The sequence below is a fragment of the Leuciscus leuciscus genome, assembly GCF_965113295.1.
Source record: "Leuciscus leuciscus genome assembly, chromosome: 8".
Lineage (NCBI taxonomy): Eukaryota > Metazoa > Chordata > Actinopteri > Cypriniformes > Leuciscidae > Leuciscus > Leuciscus leuciscus.
The window spans coordinates 39,858,323-39,883,745 of NC_138732.1; the positions used below are offsets into that span (position 1 = coordinate 39,858,323).

Genomic DNA, 25,423 nt, shown 5'->3' on the forward strand with positions numbered 1-25,423 from the left:
AAAAGCATATTAGGCTGGTTATGATAATTTTCTATTTGAATTAAGAAACTGATGTATTTCCAACTTGATTTTCTAACATTCAGACATTTTCATTAATAAACAAATTAACTCTAGCCGAAAAAAAGAAATCATATTAAAAGACATTAACTTTTTTCATTTTTGCTAAATGAACTTGGTTAATCCAGTGTTGTTGATATCGGAAATCTTGAAGGCTATCTTTTCAACTTCACTGTTCTGACCACATTCAAAGAGACAGGCAAATAACTTTTGATCCTCACACTCTGCCAGATCTGAGTATCCACTTGGACCTTCCTTGATGCACTTTATGGGTTCCCATTGCATGGGATCCAACGGTGATTTATTCACATAGATTGTGAGATCCTTTCTCGTGTTTGTATCAGATGGATGAGAATAGAGCAGCCATGGTTTCTTATCAGAGGAAAGAATTTTCAGCACACTGCCTTGGCAACCATCACCAGTCTCTGTCAGCTGTGCAGATTTAGGCTTGTTAAAAGTTTCTTCACTATTCTCGCTTAGAGCCTCGACTCTGTGGCCGGATGCAGTTCGAGCATTGCAGTACAGTGTGTCGTCTTTGATCTCAGCCATCTGACACTCACCAGACTCACCTTCCATTTGTTCTCCTACATGCCAAGTGATTCCTTCATCTTTACTGTAGAATGCAAATGCACGTGATACGAGGCAACAACATGATGAACAACATGATGAACAACATGATGAACAACATGATGAAAAACATGATGAACAACACTTGGATTTAAAATAATACGCATATGCTGGGATAATCAGTCTCCCGTTCGTCATTTGAACACCATGTCCTGGTCCAACAGCAAAGGTGGCCCAGTTTTTCTCCTTTTCACTGATCACATCTTTCAAGGGCTTAACATCACTCCAGCTTCTGCCAGTGTCCTCACTGGTTATGTAACAAAGTTTGGCCTGGTTCTTTTTTTCTTTTTTTTGCTTATCTTCAGAGACACCAATGGGAATGCAAATAAAAAACAGGAAGAGCGTTATAGAATCTTTCTCATAGACCGGACATGGATTCATGCTGCGGTGGCCAGGTAGGAAAGCTTTATCGAGCACCTGAGGAGGATGAACACTGTCCCACTGAAATAAAAACATGATATCATGTGAAAACAATCTATGAAATAGTTCAGTTGTGAAGAAAACCGTCTGTTATGAAAAATGTTTTTCAATTTTGTTTAAACGTGTCTAGTACCTCAACTTCCTTCTTGTCATTCTTCCACAATCCTCTTCTCATCACAAGCACATCTGCATCAATGTCTTTAGGAGTTTTCCGCTTTTCAGCGAAGGCAAGGTAGGTTTGTTCGGCACAGATATAGATGAGAGCTGGAATTCTGTACGTCACCTGCTTATCACCAACTTTTGCCTCCTGTTTGAATAATGTTTCTGGTGTTGTGTCGTCGAGAGGAATTGAATTGCTGTTTGAAGATGTATTGTTACCCATTGTAAAATTCTAGCCCTATAAACAGAAAGAATAAATAGTAGAGGTATCAGTAACAGTATCACTGTGCACTTCAGCCACGTGTATGAATGTATGAATTACATTGCTTGAGAGACCAACTCAAATCAAATCAAAATTATTTTAGACCTTTTCTAAGAATTATGTTGGCTTGATAAAAAAGACTTTCATTGAGTGGGTCAAAACTTTTATACAATAACCCTTTTAGGCCTGGTTTCACAGACAGGGCTTAGATTACCATGTTTTCCGGACTATTAGTTGCACTTTTTTTCATAGTTTGGCTGGTCCCTGCGACTTATAGTCAGGTGTGACTTGTATATCAAAATTAATTCATACTGACTGACATGAACCCAGAGAAAACATTACTGTCTACAGCCGCGAGAGGGCGCTCTATGCTGCTCCTGTACAGTGTTGGGGGTAACGAGTTACAAAGTAACGGATTACAGTAACGATATTACTTTTTTGCGTAACGAAATAAAGTAACGCATTACACTAAAATTTACAGAAGTAACTAGTAACTAATTACTTTTTTTTGAGTAACTACCCCAACACTGCTCCTGTACCCCTGAAAAAATTTACTGAAAACTACTGAAAACTGTTAACTGAAACATTAACTTAAAGACAACTGAGAAAGACTGAACACAAACAAAATGCCCCCCAAAAGAAAATCCTATTCTGCAGATTACAAACTGCAGGTAGTAAAATATGCAGCCGAAAACGGTAATCGAGCAGCAGAAAGAAAGTTTGGAGTGAGTGGGAAACTTGTGAGGGACTGGCGAAAAGCAGAGGTTCTCGAACTGTAATGAAGAAAACAAAGAAAGCTAATCGCGGGCTGAAAGCAAGATGGCCAGAGCTGGAGGAACGAGTCCACAGATGTGTGCTTGAACAACGCCTGCCGGGGAAAGGCTTGTCAACGGTGCAGTTACGTCTCCACGCCCTGGTAGTTGCCAAGGAGATGAATATAAATGACTTTGCAGACGGGCCTGCTTGGTGTTACTGCATCATGCGATGCAACCGCCTCTCTATCTGAGCACTGACAACGCTGTCAGAAACTGCCAGCAGACTTCCAAGCCAAGGTCGACAGTTTCCGTGAGTTCGTTGAAAAGCAGGTAACTGAACACAACGTGTCACCGGATCATATTATCAGCATGGACGACGAGGTCCCCCTCACGTTTGACATTCAGCCTGTTGTTCTGTGTGCTATTGTGTAGTTGAATAACTTGCCTTTCCAGATTAAATGTCTGTTCTTGGTCTTGGATTTTGTGAAGTAAATTTCTAAATAAATGCAGCTTAAAGTCCAGGGCAACTTACATATGTTTTTTTCCTCTTCATGACACATTTTTTGACTGAAGTGATTTATAGTCCGGAAAATACGGGAAGCCTTAGTTCATTGGTAAGCTCCTCCCCTCAAACGGGGATGAGCCAATGGCAGTTGAGTATCAGAACTCGAACATCTCTAGTTTTTAGATTTTCAGCGCCATAAAGAGAAACATTGGAATTTGTCAAAATTGATCAAACACATCTTGGGACAAGGTGACATTTATGAAATTTAAGTAGACATTTTATAAACATAAAGATTAGTCAGTGCAATTTGCTTTCAGTTTAAACAGCTCAAACATGCATTTTAGTCTGGGACTAGCTTAAGCCTTGTCTGTTGAACTGGGAAAATTTTTAGCTTTTTTCCTCAAATATCTCTCACTAGCAACTGGCTTACACTGTAAAAAAAAAAATCATGGGTCTTGTCCTTTTCATTAAAATATTGTGTATATTTTGCTAAGAAAATTGTGGTTCCCTTTCGTTGTCACTCCGAGTTACGTCGGATGACGACGAATGGGGTTTCGCTTAGAAAGCCTATCATCTTCGAGTATATAAAACGAGCCAATGGCAAAGAAATGCCATGGGTCTGCGGAATTTGCATAGCGTAACTCCGCCCCACCCTAGGGGTATATAAGGAAGTACGCTGCAACATGCAGATATGTTTTCGCTTCGGAGCCAAGTTGATTCACTTCACTCCACAGCCAATTCTGAGTTATCTCTATTCTCTTCAAGACAAGCCTCTCTCCAGGTGTTGGTGTGACAGCGAGTTCCAGCGAGTGCACATTCCCTGCTTATCTGTGCAGTGATTTGCCAGAGTTTGTGTGTTCATCTCCCTGGTCGCTTCAACACTTGTGGAGAAAATCTCCGCTGTCTTGTGTGTCTGGGTATTGAGCACGCTAAGGCAGCGTTTGTGGATGAGTCATGTTCCCACTGCGGGAACATGCCCATCGCACGGTTGCGATCGAGACTCAATGATCTTCGTGTGAGAGTCCCCTCATCCGCACCCCGATCTAGCAGCTCCGAGAGGGCTGGTACTTCGCCTGGCGGCCAGGGTGATCTGAGATTACGGTGTGGAACAAAGTGCCGACTATTCCACGCTCCACACCGTCCTCTAGCGCCGTGCAACCCGCGAGTCTTCCGAATGAGCCCGCTGTACAGTCCTCTGACTTGCCGCGGGTCTCATTCGGCGCTCCAGAGGAAGATTCTATGTCGATTGCTGCATCACAAGGTGGGCAGGAGTCCTCGGGAGAGGAAGATTCGGCTGTGCTGCCACCTTCGGGTGTCCCAGCATTGCCCGAGTCTGATCCCGAGCTGACGGCCATGCTTTCCCGGGCAGCCGCGGCCATTGGGCTCGAGTGGTCCCCGCCACCCGGTCCAGTGCGCTCGTGGCTGGACGATTGGTTTTTGGGTGCGGCCGCTGATCCTCGTCAGCGCCCAACCCCAATTCCTTTCTTCCCGGACGTGCATGAGGAGGTCTCGAGGTCCTGGAAGGCACCCCTGTCTTCCCGTGATCGCTCGACGGCCTCCTCCGCCTTTCCTCCTCTCGATCAGGGGGCTGTCAAAGGGTACACTGGGGTTCCCCAGGTTGAACGCTCTGTGGCCATGCAATTATGTCCCCAGAGTGCTTCTTCCCGCGGTGACCCAAAGCACCCCTCCAAAGCCTGTAGGTTCTCCTCCACCCTTGTGGCGAAGGCCTATAGAGCTGCGGGGCAGGCAGCCTCCTCACTGCATGCCATGGCGACACTCCAGGTCTACCAGGCCCAGATGTTGCGTGACATGCACGAGGGGAGGACTGACCCAGGGCTCTTTGATGAGCTGCGTGCCGCCACCGACCTCGCTCTCCGGGCGACGAAGGTGACCGCACGCTCCCTGGGTCAGGTGATGTCCACCTGTGTGGTCCAGGAGAGACATCTGTGGCTCAACCTGGCTGATATGCGGGAGGCCGAGCGAACCCAGTTCCTCGACACCCCCATATCCCAGGCTGGCCTCTTCGGCGGGGCAGTCGAGGACTTTGCCCAGCAGTTCTCGGCTGCCCAGAAGCAGACTGAGGCTCTCAAACATGTCCTGCCCCGACGGCCCGCTGCTGACCCCCAGCCGTCGGCACAGGCGCCTCAGCCCGCTCACCGCCGTGGACGCCCTCCCGCGGTTCCCCTCCCTCCCGGACGGCCCCAGCAGCAGCCTCCATCTGGGCCGCCTCGTGGAGGAAACCGTAGGAAGGCGTCACAGCCCCCTCCAGCCCCGCTAAACGCCAGGCCAAGCGGCGCTCCTGAGACGGGCTGCTCAGAGATGGCTCTCAGTTCTGTACAGGAGACGGTAGCAGGGCCGCTCCTTCCCCCGGTGGAGGGCCGGGGGAGAATCCTTGGTTTTCCCACCCCCGCTGCTCGTCCCTCGACGGGCAGCACCCTAATGTGGTTAAAGACAGAACTGACATACCCATCTCTGAGCACACAGAGTTCTCGGATGGCAGTGCGCGACGCTCACGGGCCTCGCCACTCTCATCCCCCTCTGTCGCCAGACCCCTGCCAAAGCATGCCCCCGTGGGACGCTGGTCCTCCCCTGGCATCCTCTGGCAGGACGCGGCTAATGACCGTGCCCCCGCACCGGGCCGCTATGCCACCCACGCCTGGGCCGGTCATTCCGCCTCGCTGCACCACCGAGGGTACGTCTGTGGTCCGCATGACCCCGCTGGTACAGTTTTTGGGAGCCTGGTTAGAGCTTCCCAGACTGTCCCGCTGGGTCGCGAGAACCATCAGGCTCGGCTACGCGATTCAGTTCGCGTGATCTCTTCCCCGTTTCAGGGGAGTCCGCTTCACAATGGTCGGTGGCAATGCCCCTGTCATGAGAGCGGAGGTCGCCACCCTACTGGCGAAGGGTGCGATCGAGATTGTCCCTCCAGCCGAAATGAGGTCCGGCTTCTACAGCCCTTACTTCATTGTACCGAAGAAAACCGGTGGGTTACAACCAATCCTGGACCTGCGCGTCTTGAACCGCTCCCTTCACAGGATGCCGTTCAAGATGCTCACGGCCAAACGCATTTTCGAATGTGTGCGGCCGCAGGATTGGTTTGCAGCGATCGACCTGAAGGACGCCTACTTCCATGTCTCCATTCTTCCTCGACACAGACCGTTCTTACGGTTTGCTTTCGAGGGGCAGGCATACCAGTACGCGGTTCTCCCTTTCGGGCTAGCCCTGTCTCCTCGCGTCTTTACGAAGGTCGTCGAGGCAGCCCTTGTTCCCCTTCGGGAACACGGGGTTCGCATCCTGAACTATCTCGACGACTGGCTGATCCTAGCTCACTCTCGAGACCAGGTTTGCGAACACAGGGACCTAGTGCTCCGGCACCTAGCTCGTCTGGGCCTTCGGGTCAACTGGGAGAAGAGCAAACTCTGCCCCGTGCAGAGGATCTCTTTTCTCGGTATGGATATCGACTCGGTCGCCATGTGCGCGCAGCTTACGAGCGAGCGCGCGCAGTCACTGCTGACTTGCCTTCGTCAATTCGAGGGCAAGAGTGCGGTCCCACTGAAACTTTTGCAGAGGCTCCTGGGGCATATGGCATCCGCAGCCGCAGTTACGCCGCTCGGATTGCTTCATATGAGACCGCTTCAGCTTTGGCTTCGCGATCGAGTCCCGAGGTGGGCATGGCAACACGGCACGCTCCGAGTCCCAGTGACTCCGGCCTGCCGTCAGACCTTCACCCCGTGGTCGAACCTCAGTTTTCTACGGGCCGGAGTGCCCTCAGAACGAGCTTCCAGGCATGTTGTTGTATCAACGGATGCCTCCACCACGGGCTGGGGCGCCATGTGCAATGGACATGCTGCCTTTGGCATGTCAATTGCCTCGAGTTGCTGGCTGTACGCCTTGCCCTGCACCGCTTCCGGGCGTTGCTCAGGGGTCAACACGTACTAGTCCGTTCAGACAATACCGCCACAGTAGCGTACATCAACCGCCAAGGTGGTCTACGCTCCCGCCGTATGTCGCAACTCGCCCGCCACCTCCTCATATGGAGTCAGAAGCATCTGAGGTCGCTTCGAGCCATTTATATCCCGGGAGAGCTCAACCGTGCGGCCGACGAGCTGTCTCGGCTTCGGCCTCTCGCTGGAGAATGGAGACTCCATCCCCAGTCGGTCCAGCTGATTTGGGATCAGTTCGGGGACGCTCAGATAGATCTGTTTGCCTCCCACGACTCGTCCCATTGCGACCTGTTCTATTCCCTGACCGAGGGCACGCTCGGCACGGATGCACTGGCGCACAGCTGGCCGCGGGGCCCACGCAAGTATGCCTTTCCCCCAGTGAGTCTTCTTGCGCAGACTTTGCGCAAGATCAGGGAGGACGAGGAGCAGGTGATATTGGTTGCCCCGTATTGGCCCAACCGCACCTGGTTCCCAGAACTAGTACTCCTCGCGACAGCACCTCCCTGGCCTATTCCTCTGAGGAAGGACCTGCTTTCTCAGGGACGGGGCACCCTATGGCACCCTCATCCCGATCTTTGGAACCTCCACGTGTGGCTCCTGGACGGGACGAGGTAGGTTTGAGTACCCTACCACCAGCGGTGGTGGCTACCATCACTTCCGCTAGAGCATCGTCCACGAGACATGTCTATGCGTTGAAGTGGAACCTCTTCGTCAACTGGTGTTCTTCTAAACATCAAGAACCCACGAAATGCCCGATCAGTGTCGTGCTTTCCTTCCTGCATGAAGGGTTGGAGCGAAGGCTGTCTCCCTCCACCCTGAAAGTGTATGTTGCCGCCATTGCCGCACATCACGACGCAGTCGAAGGTAAGTCCGTTGGAAAGCACGACCTGATCATCAGGTTCCTGAGAGGAGCGAGGAGACTGAATCCTCCTCGCCCTCCTCTCGTTCCCTCTTGGGACCTCTCAGTGGTTCTAACTGCCCTGCAGAGTGCTCCCTTTGAGCCTCTGCAATCAGTGGAGCTTAAGTTCCTGTCTATGAAGACAGTGCTCCTGGTTGCATTGGCCTCTATCAAGAGGGTAGGGGACCTGCAGGCATTCTCGGTTGACGAAGCGTGCCTGGAATTCGGGCCGGCTAATTCTCACGTGATCCTGAGACCCCGGCCTGGATATGTGCCCAAGGTTCCCACCACACCCTTTCGAGACCAGGTGGTGAACCTGCAAGCGCTGCCCTTGGAGGAGGCAGACCCAGCCTTGGCACTGCTCTGTCCAGTACGCGCCCTCCGTGCTTACGTAGACAGAACGCAGTGTTTCAGGACCTCTGACCAGCTCTTTGTCTGTCATGGTGGGAAGCTGAAGGGAAAGGCTCTCTCCAAGCAAAGGTTGTCTCACTGGATAGTGGACGCCATTGCTTTGGCTTACCAGCAGCAAGGTCGACCATGCCCCCTTGGTGTGACGGCCCACTCCACTCGGAGTGTGGCATCCTCTTGGGCTCTAGCGCATGGCGCCTCGCTAACAGACATCTGCAGAGCTGCAGGCTGGGCGACACCTAACACATTCGCAAGATTCTATAATCTCCGAGTGGAGCCAGTTTCTTCTCATGCACTCGCTTCAACTAGCCGGTAATAGATTCTGCTCAGGTGTCTTCGCTTGCTTGCCATTCCTCTCCACGGATGGGATATGTGCGATTATTCCTCAGGTGAGCCTCATAAGCCCTGAGTCTCCTCCAGCACTGACGATGTCATCGCCAGAGTTGCCTCCGGCAGCTTTCGCGCTTGGCTAGGTGCCTCCATGTGCATGGTTCCCCCTCTGGGTGACCCCCACATGTGTATTTCCACTGTAAGCCTCTCTGAGCATGTGTCTTTCCCTTGGCAAGCCACCTTGCCACCCCTGGGGTTGAAATATTCCACCTGCGGCTGGATACCCCAGTGTTTCTCCATATGCAGCCCTCCGGGGTCATATGTGTATTCCAAGTCCCCCCCTTCGGGTTGGGCATGATTGCATATTTCCACTGAGATATGCTTCCCAGTGTACCTTGGTTTAATCCTGTGTTAAGTAGGAGTCCTTCGTCCGTGCCAGTCTCACGACACTTACGCAGGGCACTGGAAGACAGTCGGGAGGTGGCGTGATTACACTGGGAACCCCATTCGTCATCATCCGACGTAACTCGGAGTGACAACGAAAGGGAACGTCTCGGTTACGTATGTAACCCTCGTTCCCTGAGTAGGGAACAGAGACGTTACGTCTCCCTGCCACTTCCGCTGTACCGCTGGAACGCCTGAGTTCAGTCTCGGCTCCTCAGCGAAGACATATCTGCATGTTGCAGCGTACTTCCTTATATACCCCTAGGGTGGGGCGGAGTTACGCTATGCAAATTCCGCAGACCCATGGCATTTCTTTGCCATTGGCTCGTTTTATATACTCGAAGATGATAGGCTTTCTAAGCGAAACCCCATTCGTCGTCATCCGACGTAACGTCTCCGTTCCCTACTCAGGGAACGAGGGTTACATACGTAACCGAGACGTTTGATGTTGTATAAAAAATATTGAAAACATTTCACTAATAAAACCAAGAGATACATTTTCCTATTTTTTTTTAAGGAAACATACAGTTTTGAGGCTTGAATTGAGGAACAAATTATGCCGTTTTATTTATAGACACCATTGTTAGTTCCCAGCATGCTTTGCACATGGCTGGAAATGTAGTGTAAATATTGAATATTATTGTTATTTTATGTGTTTTTGAGTAAAGGGAAACATCTGTCAATGTTTAATGTTCAGTTATGTTTGATATTTGAAAGAATTTTTGACAAGTTTTGATCGTTAATTGTGCAGAAGAGTAGGGATTTTGGTTAGGTTGTGAATAACTGCATATATTTATGCTCTTAAGTATGTTGTTTTGTTCATTGAGCAATAACTTTGCTATAATGGTAGTGCAGTAACAAGTGTGTTTATGTGCTATAATAGCAGCATACAGTCTTTTAATTATACAATATAACCCAAAATCAAATATAAACAGATCATTTCCATTCACTTGAATTCACACAATTTTGAGAGTCAACTTAAAATTAAAAAGCATATTTTACAAAAAATATTTAAAAAAATAATCATAGACTAAATAATTTTTACATGATTTTGCATGATTTATTCAGGTAGATTCCATGAAAGAAATCAAGCCTTAACTACTCAAAAATACCATGTGTAATATTGTTACCATAATTATTTTAAGTAGCACATAACATTGTTTACATGCCAAAACATGCTAACATTATGCTAATTCATGTTATCAATGTGATAAGATATGCTAAATTATGCTAGCAACATGCTATTTTATCAAAAATATATGAGTTAGAAACATGTTAAAACATGTCAGTAACATGCTAAATCATGCTAGCAGTGTGTTAAAAATGCAAGTGACATGCTATTTCATATTAGCAATGTGTTAAACATGCTAGTAAAATGCTAATCAAAGCTAGCAACATAAAAAAACATGCTAGCAATGTGCAAAAAAAAAAAAAAGCCAAATTAAAGTTTGTCTACGAAATTTACTAGTTTATTTTTCTTCTTCTGGGACAAAATTTTGACTGTATCTCTATTTTAGAGCTATTACTCCACAACCACCAAACTCGGCTCAGACCTTCAGACTGTTTGTGTGATGTAGTGTGCCCCTTACCAAAAAGAAGTATACTTCAAGTTCATTTTATGAAGTATACATAAGTAATGTTAAAGTATATTTTAATGTATACTTTATGTAGTAAGTATACTAATGTCAATGTACTAGTAGTAAACTTGCAAGTGTTCTATTTTAATACTGCTTGGGACTAAATTGGCCCACTTTTAGTATAAAAAGTATACGTTTAAGTGTACTTAAAAGTAAACTTTGAGTGCACAACTAGTTTAGTTTAGTAGTTTTATACTACGGTGACGCATTGCTGCCACATACGTATTATTTTTTCCCCTCAATTATGTCGTAATAACGAGATCTTATGTCGTTTTGACGACATCTTTTCTCGTAATAACGAGATCTTATGTCGTTAAAACGACATCTTTTTCTCGTAATAACGAGATGCTATGTCGTTAAAACTACATCTTTTTTTTGCCCTTATAAGGACATGTGTAGTCATGTACAAAATATGCCTTTATCCACGTACACAGCAAAATCCCCAGTGTTAAATCAACACCTACAGTGTCAAATTTAACACCAGCAAAGTGTGTATATGTGTCCACACTACACAGTGTTACATTTACACTTTTGAAAGTGTTAATTTTTTAACACTAATTTTCTGTTAATTCAACACTGTATATTGTTAAAAGTTAGCACTATTCAACACTTAACATTGTTGTTTTTACACCACACTAGTGTTAGTGTTAAATTACAGTGTTATTGAGTAATACTTTTTATTTTACACCAACACCAGTGTAGTGTGAATACAACAACATTAAGTGTTAAAATACTCTTCAGCAATAACATTATTGAGTGTCAATACCAATAGGCTACCTCTAGAGCTGCTTCCAATCCTACTAAAGACAAATGGCAGAAAATGTCACAAACACACTTTATTAAGGTACACAGCAAAAAAGCCAGTGTACATTTAACTCAAATTGAGTCAAATTTAACACTCCCGAAATGTATAAATGACTCCCTCCATTTGGGAGTTAAAATAATGCTTTTGAAAGTGTGAAATATATACATTACTCATGGAGTACATTTGAACACTTTGTTAAAATGTATTCCGTGAGTAATGTGCATATTTCAAATGTACGTCACACTCCCCGCGACACACACTCCTATTGCACTAAAAGAGCTGGGCGTCTTTTTCAAGACGCCCCTTTTCCTGATCACGCAGCTCTCGCGCTCGCTGACGGCGACTGCCCTCACTGCGAGCTAGTTACTGCCTATGGTGACTCTGAGGACTCACCTGGCATCCTTCTCCGAGACTGCTCCTCCGCCCCCCCACCCCCAACCCGCAAAGCTTGCCGGTTCGCCCGCTTGCCTTGCCTGCTTGGGGGACGATACCTGTTCTCCCTCTGTTCGAGCCGCGCACACCGCGCCGCTCACAGAGGATGTCAGGAGCGGGCGGTCACGGGGCTAGCTTTCTCTCTCCCTCTGTTCAAGCCGCGCAAACTGCGCCGCTCACAAGGGAGGCTGGAAGCGGACGGTCGGGGTTAGTTTTTCTTTACGTTATAAGAAAGCTACCCTGCCTCTGCGCCCCATTCATGCGTCACTCACCGGCGAAAGGAGAAAGGTGTGTTTTTAGTCCCTCCGAGGATGGACTGACCTTCAATTTCTCATACATTTCCCAGTTCCCTGATCATGCGACTGGAAATATCAATATTGCAGCAGGCGAGCCTGTTTTAATACAAGCGCGCCTGCAAGCATACGCCGAAAAAGCATGTGACGCTGTTATATGCTCGTGCTTCCGAAAGCCTTTGTGTTCCCCCCTGTGGCTCAGTGGCGGAATCATTGGTTTTCCTCACGAGAGACCGGAGTTCGAATCCCGGTCTAGCGGCAGTTAAAATTATGCCGCCAATGCTTCGCTCTGTCAGTTCCCTGAAAAGCGACTGCAGATGTGCATTTTGCAGCCAACGAGCGCGTTGCACAACCCGCTCGCCTGCACCCAAACACCGTTTCTATGGTTTCCGTGCGTCACTGGCGAAAGGAGAAAAGAGCGTTTCTGGTCCCCCCGCGGACGGACCGACCTCCTCTTTCTCGTACATTTCTCATTCCCCTCTGAAGTTCGGGCGACTGGAAATGTCAGTATTGCAGTGAGCAAGCCTGTTGTAATACACGCATGCCTGCAAACAAACGCCAGCACGTTGACGCTCTCTTATAATACTCGCGCTAACTGAGTTATAATGTGTCTCCCCCTGTGGCCCAGTGGCAGACACTCAGGTTTTGCACGCGAGAGACCCGCGTTCGATCCCCGGGTCTACCGGCAGATAAAATTATGCCGTCAATGCTCGCTCTGTCAGTTCCCTGAAAAGGCGACTGCAGATGTGTATTTTGCAGCCAACGAGCGCGGTGTACAACCCGCTCGCCTGCACCCAAACACCGTTTCTATGGTGTTCCGTGCGTCACTGGCGTAAGGAAAAAAAGGGAGTTTTTCTGGTCCCGCTGCGGACGGACCAACCTCCTTTTTCCTATACATTTCCCATTCCCCTCTGGAACTCAGGCGACTGGAAATGTCAATATTGCAGTGAACAAGCCTGTTGTAATGCACGCAGGCCTGCAATAAACGCCAGCATGTTGACGCTCTCTGTTTCTATGGCAACTTCTCGCTCGTTCAGTTCCAGTAAATGTGACTGTTCCAGTGTATCCTGCAGTAAACAAGTCGGTTCTGTCACCCGCTTGCCTGCACACAAACGCCGTTTTTACGGCTACCCAGATAAATCCCATAAGCGTGAATTTTTCTGGTGTCCCGGCCACGGCCGATGGTGCTTTATGTGTAGAAAGAATGCCCACTGCCCAGTGCCCATCTCTACACACAAGCACAGCCGTCACACAGGGCTTGCGCACATGAATCGACTCAGATCGATTGCGCTTCAAACATGGTGAATGTGCCCACTAACACCACGTTATGCATGTCTCACGGTTTCTGTAAAAACGAAACCAACGTGCATTCGCTACACTCAAGCGAACAATACTTTCAGTGTGATATGTGCCCGCTGTCCCGCGCCCACATCCACACATAGACATGACAGTTCCTACGGGAACCGCCCAGCCCTCCCCCTCGCGGTTGACCACCGCAGAGGAGTCGAGCGCGGGCAATCTGCCCGCTGTTATCAGCGCGCCCCATGCCTCAAATGTCACGAGCGCCATGCTTGTGTTACAGCACGCCGAAGCTTCTCCATCGCTGAGCGAGCGGAGCGCGCTTCGTATTCAACCCCTAGCAATCCATGCAGACGCATGGGCAAAGCTACCCGGGGTTTCGAAGTGGGTGCTGAACATTATAGAAAGAGGCTATTCGCTGCAGTTTCGCCGACGCCCTCGTCGCTATGTGGCGCGCGTCGAGACCACGGTAAAAACAGAAGTAGCACATTTACTTCGAGCCGAAGTGACGAAACTATTGAGCAAAGGGGCCATAGAGCCTCTCTCTCTCAAGTTCAGAGCGAAGGAGGGCTATACAGCAGATACTTCCTGGTACCGAAAAAAGACGGGGGTCTCAGACCCATACTTGATCTAAGGCAACTGAACAAAGTGCTTGTGAAGCGACAGTTCAGGATGCTCACGACCAGGCAAATCCTTGTGCAGATTCGCCAAGGAGATTGGTTTGTGTCAATAGATCTGAAAGACGCGTATTTTCAAATACAGATAGCGTCACGTCACAGGCGATATTTGAGATTCGCCTTCGAGGGCCAGGCATATCAGTACACAGTCCTGCCGTTCGGTTTGTCCCTGGCACCCCGTACATTTACGAAGTGCATGGATGCGGCGCTCGCACCCCTCAGAATGAGAGGCATGCGAGTGCTGAACTATTTGGACGATTGGCTGATTCTAGCGCAATCTCGCGCAGTGCTCATAGAACACACGACCATTTTACTCGATCACCTCGAGGATTTGGGTCTCAGTGTCAATTGGGCGAAGAGCTCTCTGTCACCCAGTCAGAAGATATCTTTCCTGGGCACAGAATTGGACTCGCTGTCCATGATAGCGCAACTATCACCACAGCGCGCGGTAGACATTCAACGCACAGCGAACTCGTTTCGCTGCGGCGCGTCTGTCCCGCTCAAGAAATTTCAGAAGATGCTAGGTCTCATGGCCTCAGCATCGTCAGTGCTCCAGCTGGGCCTGCTCCGCATGCGCCCGCTGCAGTTTTGGCTGAAAGCGCGAGTCCCACGCAGAGCGTGGGCATCCGGTTCGCTTCGCCTCAAGGTCAATCAGAAGTGCGTCACAGCTCTGAAACCTTGGAGAGCGAACGACTGGTACCAATCAGGTGTAAGCCTGGGGACTTCCTCGAGGGTGAAAGTGGTGTCCACGGACGCGTCCACCTCGGGATGGGGAGCGCTGCTCGAGGGCAGACCGTTCCTCGGCCAGTGGTCGGAACGGGAGAAGCTCCTGCACATAAACTGCCTCGAAATGCTGGCAGTAGACAACGCGCTGACGCGTTTTTGTCCCCAAATAAAAGGACGCCACGTCTTGGTCCGTTCGGACAACATGTCTGTGGTGTCCTACATAAATCGCCAGGGCGGCCTCAGGTCCAAGAACCTGTACAGGCTGGCAGAACGCCTCCTGGTATGGGCTCAGTGCAACCTGCGCTCGCTCAGAGCAGCGCACGTGCCAGGGCTCCTGAATATAGGACCGGACAGACTGTCCAGGAACAATGTTCCGGCAGGCGAGTGGTCTCTACACCCACAGACAGTCCAACTGCTGTGGAAGAAATTCGGCAGAGCGGAAGTAGACCTGTTTGCGTCTCAAGAAAACGCTCACTGTCAGGAATTTTTCTCCAAGAGCAGGAGCGCGCTGGCCCATGTGTGGCCCCGCCGCCCGCTCTATGCTTTTCCCCCCGTCTCTCTCCTGCCTCAGGTGATAGAACGGATCAGGGAAGAAGGATGCTCAGTACTGCTGGTGGCACCGCTCTGGAAAAACCAACCTTGGTTCCCAGTCGTGATGCAGTTAGCAAGTACTGCCCCGTGGCCAGTACCAGTGAGGAGAGACCTCCTCTCACAGGCCCACGGTTCGATCTGGCATCCTCACCCGGAACTATGGTCCCTTCATGTCTGGGCCATCAACGGGTACATGTTGGACTCCCTAAAGGAGTATTAAACACGATCACGCAGGCTAGAGCTCCGTCTACGAGACGACTCTATTCCTCGAAATGGTCAGTGTTTTCGGGCTGGTGCAGAGCCCGTGGTGTGTCACCCACAGACTGTGGTGTGACGGAGGTGTTTTCCTTCCTGCAAGAGCTGTTGGATGAGGGCAGGGCCCCCTCCACGCTCAAAGTTTATGTGGCGGCTATAGCAGCGTTCTCAGAAACAACGCTTGGTCAGTCAATAGGAAGGAACAATTTAGTCATCCGCTTCCTTAGAGGGGCTAAGAGACTGAATCCTCCCAGACCTCCCTCAGTCCCCGTATGGGACCTTTCTACGGTTCTGGAAGCCATGAAAGGTGCGCCATTTGAGCCTTTACAGTCAATCGATTTGAAACACCTGTCTTTCAAGACGGTGTTTTTGCTGGCTCTCGCTTCAGTGAAGCGCATAGGGGATCTACACGCGCTCTCTGTGGGCGCGGCGTGCATGGAGTTTGGGCCTAATGACTCAAAAGTTATACTCAAACCTAAGCACGGTTATGTTCCAAAATCCCTCAACACACCGTTTAGGGCGCAGGTTATCTCCCTGTCAGCCCTACCGGTCCCTGATGAGGAAAGAGACGCGAGCCTCCTTTGCCCAGTCAGGGCATTACGAGCTTATGTGTCTCGCTCGTCTGGTTTCAGACAGATGGAGCAGCTCTTTGTTTCGTTTAGCGGACGTTCTAAGGGACTAGCCGCGTCGAAACAGAGCCTATCCAGATGGATAGTTGATGCTATAGCTCTGGCATACGCCTCCAAGGGCATGCAGTGCCCGTTGGTTGTCAGAGCGCACTCCACGAGAGGCATGGCCTCTTCGTGGGCCTGGTCAAGTGGGATTGCCTTGCAAGATATTTGTATGGCGGCAGGCTGGGCCTCCCCGTCTACATTTATAAGGTTTTATAACCTAGAGGTTCCCGCCCTGCAGGCCAGGCTGCTGTCGGTCTAAGTTTACCAGTATTATCTGACCTGATGCGATCAGCTCAGAATGCTGCGTCTACTGAGCACAGCTCAATGTTCGACAGTAAAAAGTAACAGCACGAGATGTGCCTGGGCAAACTGTGTAAGACCCACATTCCCCCATCAGTTCAGGCCGCACCCCGCCCTGTCTGTATGATGAAATTCGCGTCTCAGCGACGCTGCCATATGTGGAAGAGTGCGGCTTCGCCCCTCCCTCTTCCCGGACTCCCTGTGAGTTCCCTGAGTGATTGTGCACTATATGTACCCCGGGCTTTTCGCCCTTGGGTCTTTGGTGTCAGATCTCAGCATGCACGGCGTTTTGCATTGGGTCCCCTAGCGTAAGATATCTTACGCAGTACGAGAGACCTCTCGTAAGAGAACGTACTCGGTTACTAACGTAACCTCGGTTCTCTCTAGAAGAGGGAACGAGTACTGCGTATCTTGCCGTGCATGCACACGCTCTGGTTGCTTCGATGATGAAAAACCAGATAATAGCTGCCTGCGAGCGGTATTTATAGGCCTAGACCACGCCCATTTCGGCGGGACGTGACGCAGCGGGCGCGAAGTGCCCTGATTGGGTCTGGCGTCACGCCAGGCCTCGCTCGATAGGCTGCTGCAGTTGCCGCAGAGCAGCCAATAGGCGCGCGAGCTGCCTCGCCTATGTCTGCATGCTGCCGCAACGCGTTTTGCATTATTACAAAATTAAGGATAATTTTTGGCTTCAATATCTCGCGGAAAAAGGATTTTCCCCTAGCGTAAGATATCTTACGCAGTACTCGTTCCCTCTTCTAGAGAGAACCGAGGTTACGTTAGTAACCGAGTACGTTTTTTTCTTCTGTTAGCTTATACAGTAGTACACAGCGCGGTGTGGTTGTGTTGTTCCTGCTGACGAAACCCCTCTCGGTTGGTGGCAAAAATCGTGCGGTATGTATACACATATAGCGCGGCTGGCAAAGACATACTTGACCACACCTGGCACCGGTCAGAGCTGAGCGTGTTTTCATCAGCTGGAAACATTGTCAACATAAAGCGCTCAGCACTCGTTGCAGATCAAGTTGAGCTTGTGATGTTTTTGATGAACAGTATGTAGATGTAGTGAGTACAAGTGTAGTTCATGTAGTTCATTTTGCTGTCGGTTGAAGTGTGTTTTCTCAGGTTACTAATGCTCGAACACAGTTTTATGCACTATTGTAGCCTAATTGTCCTTGCACGCACATTGTCATTAAGGAAATTATATTTTGTTTAAGAACAATTGTTTGAAAAGTTAATGCACTTTAAAAAGTGAATGTCATTTCATTTCAATAAAATATGTGATGCTTGATTTGGTTTATATTTGTTTATTGCGCTCGCTTGTACCCACTTGTGGGCATAGGAGTCGATACAACACTCTTTTTTTCCTTTAACGTTAACTATTGTCTTTAGAATTATAATTTGCTAATATTTTAAGAAAGAAATTCGAATTTAGCTTTTCAGCCATTTTGACAGCCCTTACGCACGTGCCATCGCATTGACATCCTGACGTCACGTGTCTTTACGGGATTTTTACAGAATGTGTGTGAACACACTCACAGATTCCGGAAAATCACTGGCAGTGTGAATGAACGGCACACATTATCCGTGTATTTTCTGGAATCTCTGTGTGAAAGGGGCTTTATAGTTTACAATTTATATATTATTTTTGCACTTTAAGTATACTACTATGTTCCTATTTAGGTATAATTTTAACTAACTAATTTTAAAAACCAACCTTTTTATCAACACTTGAATGTGGGTAAGTTTATTTATTTATCTATTTTTAAAAAGTCAACACTTTAAACAAAAAGCTGAGAAAATTGCATTTTAGTCAAAGACTTCGTCCGGATGGGATTCAGAAAGATGATCAAAATAGATGCAGTAGATCGAGTCCATCAACACCCTCGAAGCTTCACAGTCCTTTAGCTCGTCCTGGGTTGACATTTCATTCGGTAACATTAGCCAGTTTTGATTTATATGCTGTTTAATGTTGATGATAACATTATTTTACATTTGTGTGAACAATCTTCTATCACTTGTTTCAGCTTCTTCTTCTGTGTTTTGATCTGGAGATTCTGTACTCTTTCAGAAGATGTGTAATAGCGCCCCCTACCGCATAACAGTGAAAACCCTGATAGCCTGAAATTTCAAAGTAAATTCCTAAGTACACTACCAGTGGACTAGCCTGCTCAAAAATTCAGATACTCGTAATTAGGAACATATCAGTTTTCTTTATAAATCAATATTTTCAAACAATGTAAGACAGTATGTAAAACTATGTGAACAATTATTTAATAGGCTACTCTCAATCAAAAGATTAAACACAACTGCATGCCAAGTATACTTAGAATACTTATACTTTTAAAGTATATCTCGATCAAAAGATAGGGACAAGTAGGCTAAATATACTTAGACCTTTCTGTCAGTACAAGTAAAGTATACATAAGTGCAATTTTAAGTATATTTCTGAGAAGTACAAAGTATATTTCTTGAGAAGTATAAAAAGTAGACTGAAAGAACTTTCTTGTTTTTAGTTTAAAAGAAGTATAATAGCACACTTGAATAAACGTATTTTTCGTAAGGGGCTATATCTTTTCTAACTGTTCCGACTTACAGTTTTCCTAAAAAATTATGATCAAAACTCGGAAAACTCCCATAGACTCACATTGACGGAATGTTCAGACTTTTCAAACTATCAAAAATTCATATCTAAACTCCCTGAAGCCCATTACTGTGTGTTCACACCGCCACGCCCTGCCAACGACGCCGTAGAAAGATTTGTGGACGCTCTGATGCTCTGACGTATATCGAATGTTTGGTCTTTTTTTTAAGTCAAGTCAAGTCAAGTTTATTTGTATAGCGCTTTTCACAATACAGATTGCATCAAAGCAGCTTCACAGTATTAAATTAAAATAATACAACAAAGTTTGTTTCAAGAGGAATTTATTGATTGATAAAATTAAATTAAATATCCCCAAAATATCCCCAACTGAGCAAGCCAAAGGCAACAGTGGCAAGGAACCGAAAAACTCCATCAAGTGACCTAATGGTGTCCTAAAACTCCATCAGGTGCCTTAATGGAGAAACAAAAAAAACCTTGGGAGAACCCAGGCTCAGTCGGGGGCCAGTTCTCCTCTGGCATTGGATAGAGGCCGGATTGTAGTTTGAACTGTAGGATTATATGAATGCCTGGCTGAAGAGATGCAACTTTAATCTAGTTTTAAACTGGGAGAGCGAGTCTGAGCAACGAACAGTATCAGGAAGACTATTCCAGAGTTTTGGAGCCAAATGTGAAAATGCTCTCCCTCCTTTGGTGGTTCTGGATATCCTAGGTATGACCAAAAGCCTTGAATTTAGTGATCTCAAAGAGCGCGATGGATTATAGGGCGATAGAAGATCCGTTAAATAGACTGGAGCTAAGCCGTTTAGGGCTTTATAAGTCAGTAGCAATACCTTGTAATTAATACGGAACTTTATAGGTAACCAATGCAGTGATGATAAAATCGGTGTTATATGATCATATTTTCTTGATCTCGTAAGAACTCTAGCGGCGGCATTTTGGACTAACTGTAGCTTGTTTATTGAGGATGCAGGACAACCAGCTAATAAAGCATTACAGTAATCCAGTCTCGAGGTCATGAATGCATGAACTAACTTTTCTGCATCAGAAACTGATAGCATATTACGTAGCTTAGCAATGTTTCTAAGGTGGAAAAAGGCTGTTTTTGTAACATATGAAATATGATTTTCAAAAGACAGGTTGCAATCGAGTATAACACCCAGGTCTTTTACTGTAGAGGATAAAGTAATAGGACATCCTATGATGTTAAAGTTGTATTGTGCGAGGTTTTGTGGGCGGTTTTTTGAACCGATAAGTATTACCTCTGTCTTGTCTGGATTTAATAAAAGAAAATTACGCGTCATCCAATCTTTTATATCTTTAACACACTCTGTCAATTTGGAAAATGTAGCGTTTTCATCCGGCCGTGATGAAATATATATTTGAGTGTCATCAGCATAACAATGGAAACTAATTCCATGTTTCCTTATAATATTTCCAAGTGGCATCATATATATTGAAAATAACAGAGGGCCTAATACAGATCCCTGCGGCACTCCATAGTTTACTGGAGTTATGATCGAATTTTCTCCATTTAAATAGACAAAATGGTAGCGGTCAGATAGGTATGATTTGAACCAGCTTAGTGCTTGTCCTTGAACACCAGTATAATTTTGTAGTCGATCTAAGAGTATTGTGTGATCTATAGTATCGAACGCAGCACTAAGATCAAGTAAAACTAGTATTGAGATACAGCCTTGGTCAGAAGCTAAAAGTAAATCATTTGTGATTTTAACGAGCGCAGTTTCAGTGCTATGATGCGGTCTGAATCCAGACTGAAACTTTTCATAGATATCATTTTGTTGCAAGAAAGAGCCCAGTTGAGCGGACACCACTTTTTCTAATATTTTAGACATAAATGGAAGATTTGAAATGGGTCTATAATTTGCTAGATTATTATGATCTAATTGTGGTTTCTTAATGAGAGGTTTTATAACTGCCAGTTTAAATGTTCTTGGAACATGACCTAAAGATAAAGACGAGTTAATAATATTGAGGAGAGGCTCTTCCACTACAGGTAACACTTCTTTCAGTAGTTTAGTTGGTATAGGATCTAATAAACATGTTGTTGTTTTAGATGAAGTGATAAGTTTATTTAACTCTTTTTGTTCTATAGTTGTAAAGCACTGTAATTGTTCTATCGGGGTGATAATTGAAGCTGAATTGTAAGGCGCGATTGAAGATTGAACGTTTATAATTGTGGTTCTGATGCTTTCTATTTTCTCAGTGAAGAAGTTCATGAAATCATTACTACTGAACTGTAACGGGATATTTTGTTCGGGTGATGTCTGTTTATTTGTTAGTCTAGCCACGGTGTTAAATAAAAACCTTGGATTGTTTTGGTTGTTTTCTATTAGTTTGCGGAGGTGCTCAGCCCTGGCCGCTTTTAGGGCCTTTTTATAACGTGACATACTGTCTTTCCACGCGATTCTAAAGACCTCTAAATTAGTTTGTTTCCATTTACGCTCTAAAATACGGGTTTCTCTCTTTAAAACATGCGTAGTATTGTTATACCATGGTGCTTTATTTTTCTCTCTGACCTTTTTTAATTTAATAGGTGCAACCACATCCAATGTTCTAGAGAGAATGGTGCTCATAGTGCTAGTTAGTTCTTCTAGTTCATCTGTTTGTTTGGGTTCAGGCAGCAGCTGAGACAGATTAGATAAGCAATTTGAGAAATTATCTATGGTGGATGGGAGGATTGTTCTGCCTGGTTGATAACGCGACGCCGCATGACATATTACAGCAGTACGTAATATGCAAGTTACCATGTAGTGATCAGTGACTTCATCACTTTGTGGAATGATATCTATATCGGTTGGATCGGTTCCGTGTGATATAATTAAATCGAGTGTATGATTAAGACGATGAGTTGGTCCGGTGACGTTTTGCTTGACCCCAAATGAATTTAATAAATCTGTAAACGCAGCTCCTAACGCATCATTTGGATTATCTACGTGTATGTTAAAATCTCCAACAATTAATGCTTTATCGACATTGACTAATAGGTCTGAGAGAAAATCTGCAAACTCTTTTAGGAAATCAGCGTAAGGCCCTGGCGGTCTATATACGGTAGCCAAGGCTAGAGATAATAGGGATGTTTTTCTAACATCTAAGAGCGTAACATTTAGTACAAGTACTTCAAATGAAATAAACTTATAACCCGTTTTCTGAGTAACATTTAGAATATCTTTATAAATGGTTGCAACACCTCCGCCACGGCCAATCAGACGGGGCTCATGCTTATAACAGTATCCAGGAGGAGTAGACTCATTAATACCGAAATAATCATTTGGTTTAAGCCAGGTTTCAGTAAGGCAAAGTACATCGAAGCTATTATCTGTGACTATTTCATTTACAATAACTGCCTTAGGTGTGAGTGATCTAATGTTTAGAAGACCTAGCTTTAGAAATAGTTTTTGTTTACTAATAGCAACATTTTCTGTTTTAATAACAATTAGATTTTTCCTAGATCCTGCATTAGATTTATTATTTGATCTCACTAAACGAGGAATAGACACGGTTTCTATGCAATGTTCTACACTAGTATTTATATCAGTTGAATTGGTGCAGCAGAGACTATGATTTGGACTTTTGGTTACTAGTCAAAAGGACTTTTGGTTACTTTGTTTTTTTTACTTTATTTAAAGGGGCCGCAAAGCAAACAAGCACATTGATCGTTATTTGTGCAGAATGACCAAGTATCTTGGAATACCAGTGGAATCTTTTAAATTTGAAAGTAAGAAATTGATCGATGGAAAGAACTTAACAATTATAGTGACGTTTGCTAACAAAAAGCCATTTTTGTAGTGTGACTTTTGTGTTCATAAATAAGTGTTAATCTAATTTGCATTCCCGCTGAAAAACAAGCTTCCTAGCGCAAAAATGCCTATAAATAGTGTTGCGCGCCTTCTTATCAAATTCACATGATCAACCTCTCCTCTATTTTGCTCGGGAACTAATGTGGTCGGTACGGCCATCACCGTCCAAGAAGCGCCGATCCAACCTCACCGGCGGTGTGAATGCACAGTTAGGCTCAACTTCCATTCTATGTACTATTTCTAAGCCATTAAGACTAATTTAAACTCAAACTCTAAACTCATAAACTCAAACATTCATAAAGTCAAACACTCATAAACTCTAAACTCAAAAACGCATAAACTCTAAACTCATAAACTCAAACACTCATAAACTCAAACACTCAAACACTCATAAACTCTAAACTCAAAAACTCAAACACTCATAAACTCATAAACTCAAACACTCAAACACTCAAACACTCATAAACTCATAAACTCTAAACTCAAAAACTCAAAAACTCAAAACGCATAAACTCTAAACTCATAAAGTCAAACACTCATAAACTCTAAACTCAAAAACGCATAAACTCTAAACTCACAAACTCAAACACTCATAAACTCATAAACTCAAAAATTCATAAACTCAAACTATAAACTCAAACACTCATAAACTCAAACACTCATAAACTCAAACTCTAAACTAGTAAATTTATAAACTCTTTTATGCACGCCTTCTTATCAAATTCACATGATCAACCTCTCCTCTATTTTGCTCTGGAACTAATGTGGTCGGTACGGCTCTCACCGTCCAAGAAGCGCCGATCCAACGTCACCGGCGGTGTGAATGCACAGTTAGGCTCAATTAAACTTCCATTCTATGTACTATTTCTAAGCCATTAAGACTCATTTAAACTCAAACTCAAACACTCATAAACTCAAACATTCATAAAGTCAAACACTCATAAACTCTAAACTCAGAAACGCATAAACTCTAAACTCATAAACTCAAACACTCAAACTCTAAACTCAAAATCTCAAAAACGCATAAACTCTAAACTCATAAACTCAAACACTCAAACTCTAAACTCAAAATCTCAAAAACGCATAAACTCTAAACTTGAACACTCAAACTCTAAACTCACAAACTCAAACACTCATAAACTCTAAACTTGAACACTCAAACTCAAACTCAAAAAATCATAAACTCAAACTCTAAACTCAAACACTCATAAACTCAAACTCTAAACTAGTACATTTATAAACTCTAAACTCATAAACTCAAACATTCATAAAGTCAAACACTCATAAACTCTAAACTCAAAAACGCATAAACTCTAAACTCATGAACTCAAACACTCAAACTCTAAACTCAAACACTCAAACTCATAAACTCTAAACTCAAAAATTCATAAACTCATAAACTCTAAACTCAAACACTCATACACTTAAACACTCATAAACTCAAACTCTCAACTCATAAATTTTTAATTTTAAATTCATAAATTCATAAACTCAAAATCAAACTCTAAACTCATAAACTCATAAACTCATAAACTCAAACTCTAAACTATCTCTAAACAAAATGTATTTATCTATCTATATTTTAAAACTACAAACTAAAACTTAAACTATTTCAAACTGAAAACCTTCAAACTTTCTGGCTAGGCTTTTTCAAGCCAATTTAAAGGTTGTCAACAAACTTTTTATATTGTTATTATTACAGTTATTATTATCTAATTTATACTTAAATTGTTGTCTACCATAACCTATATGGGTTACTTCCATGGTTTCTGTCCTTGTTGATAATTCTCCATTAGACTATAAGAAGCAATACTCACAGAAATGATGTTTCCTGCAGCAGCAGCAAATGATTCTTACAGCAGGGTTGTGTCACCACAAACACTAGAGCCTCTTCTCAGGTTTGACCAAAACATGCTGAGCATCCTGTATTTATTGTCATATATCAACCAGGGGCGGCGCTAGGACTCGAATGATTTAGCCCCGAATGTTTAGCCTGGAACAGGTCCCTGAGCTTATGGGAAATATGATAAGAATAAAGTAAATATTGGTTGTTTTATCTTAGTTCGGAGCAGTCTCTGACTGGTGATTGTTGAAATCTGTCTCTCCCTCCTTCCCTCCCTCCTGCACACACACAAACACACACACACAACACACACACACACACACACACACACACACACACACACACACACACACACACACACACACACACACACACACACACACTCCCACACTTCAAATCTACTCAGCTTGAAATTCCCCTCCATCATTGACAATCAACTGAGCAACAGCCCTCAACCTCCTTATGGAAGCAAGTCACACATGTTCAAGTCACAAGTAAGTCTCAAGTCCCTACCATCAAGTCTCAAGCAAGTCGAAGTCGCAGTACACACAAACCAGTCAAGTCAGTGGTTCACTTCAAGCAAGTCAAGTCAAGTCCTGCTAAGGGTCAATTCAAGTTACAATACCAAACAGAACAAAAGTAGAGATTATATTGGCCTC

At 45.3% G+C, this 25,423-nt stretch overlaps 1 protein-coding gene across 2 annotated transcripts; it reads right to left on the reverse strand.

Moving 5' to 3' along the window:
- Positions 1–23: 23 nt before the first annotated feature.
- LOC309505028 (sialidase-3-like) lies at positions 24–25,009 on the reverse strand. Of its 2 annotated transcripts, none has more exons than XM_082178385.1 (3): positions 24,739–25,009; positions 1,238–1,501; positions 24–1,125 (listed from the first exon to the last, which is right to left on the reverse strand). In XM_082178385.1, the coding sequence occupies exons 2-3, from the start codon at positions 1,484–1,486 to the stop codon at positions 163–165; spliced, it is 1,212 nt and encodes a 403-aa protein (XP_082034511.1). In that variant the 5' UTR covers positions 1,487–1,501; positions 24,739–25,009; the 3' UTR covers positions 24–162. The 2 variants fall into 2 exon arrangements, with proteins under 2 accessions (XP_082034511.1, XP_082034512.1); XM_082178386.1 differs by having other exon boundaries at positions 1,244–1,501; positions 24,739–25,008.
- Between the last annotated feature and the right edge of the window lie 414 nt (positions 25,010–25,423).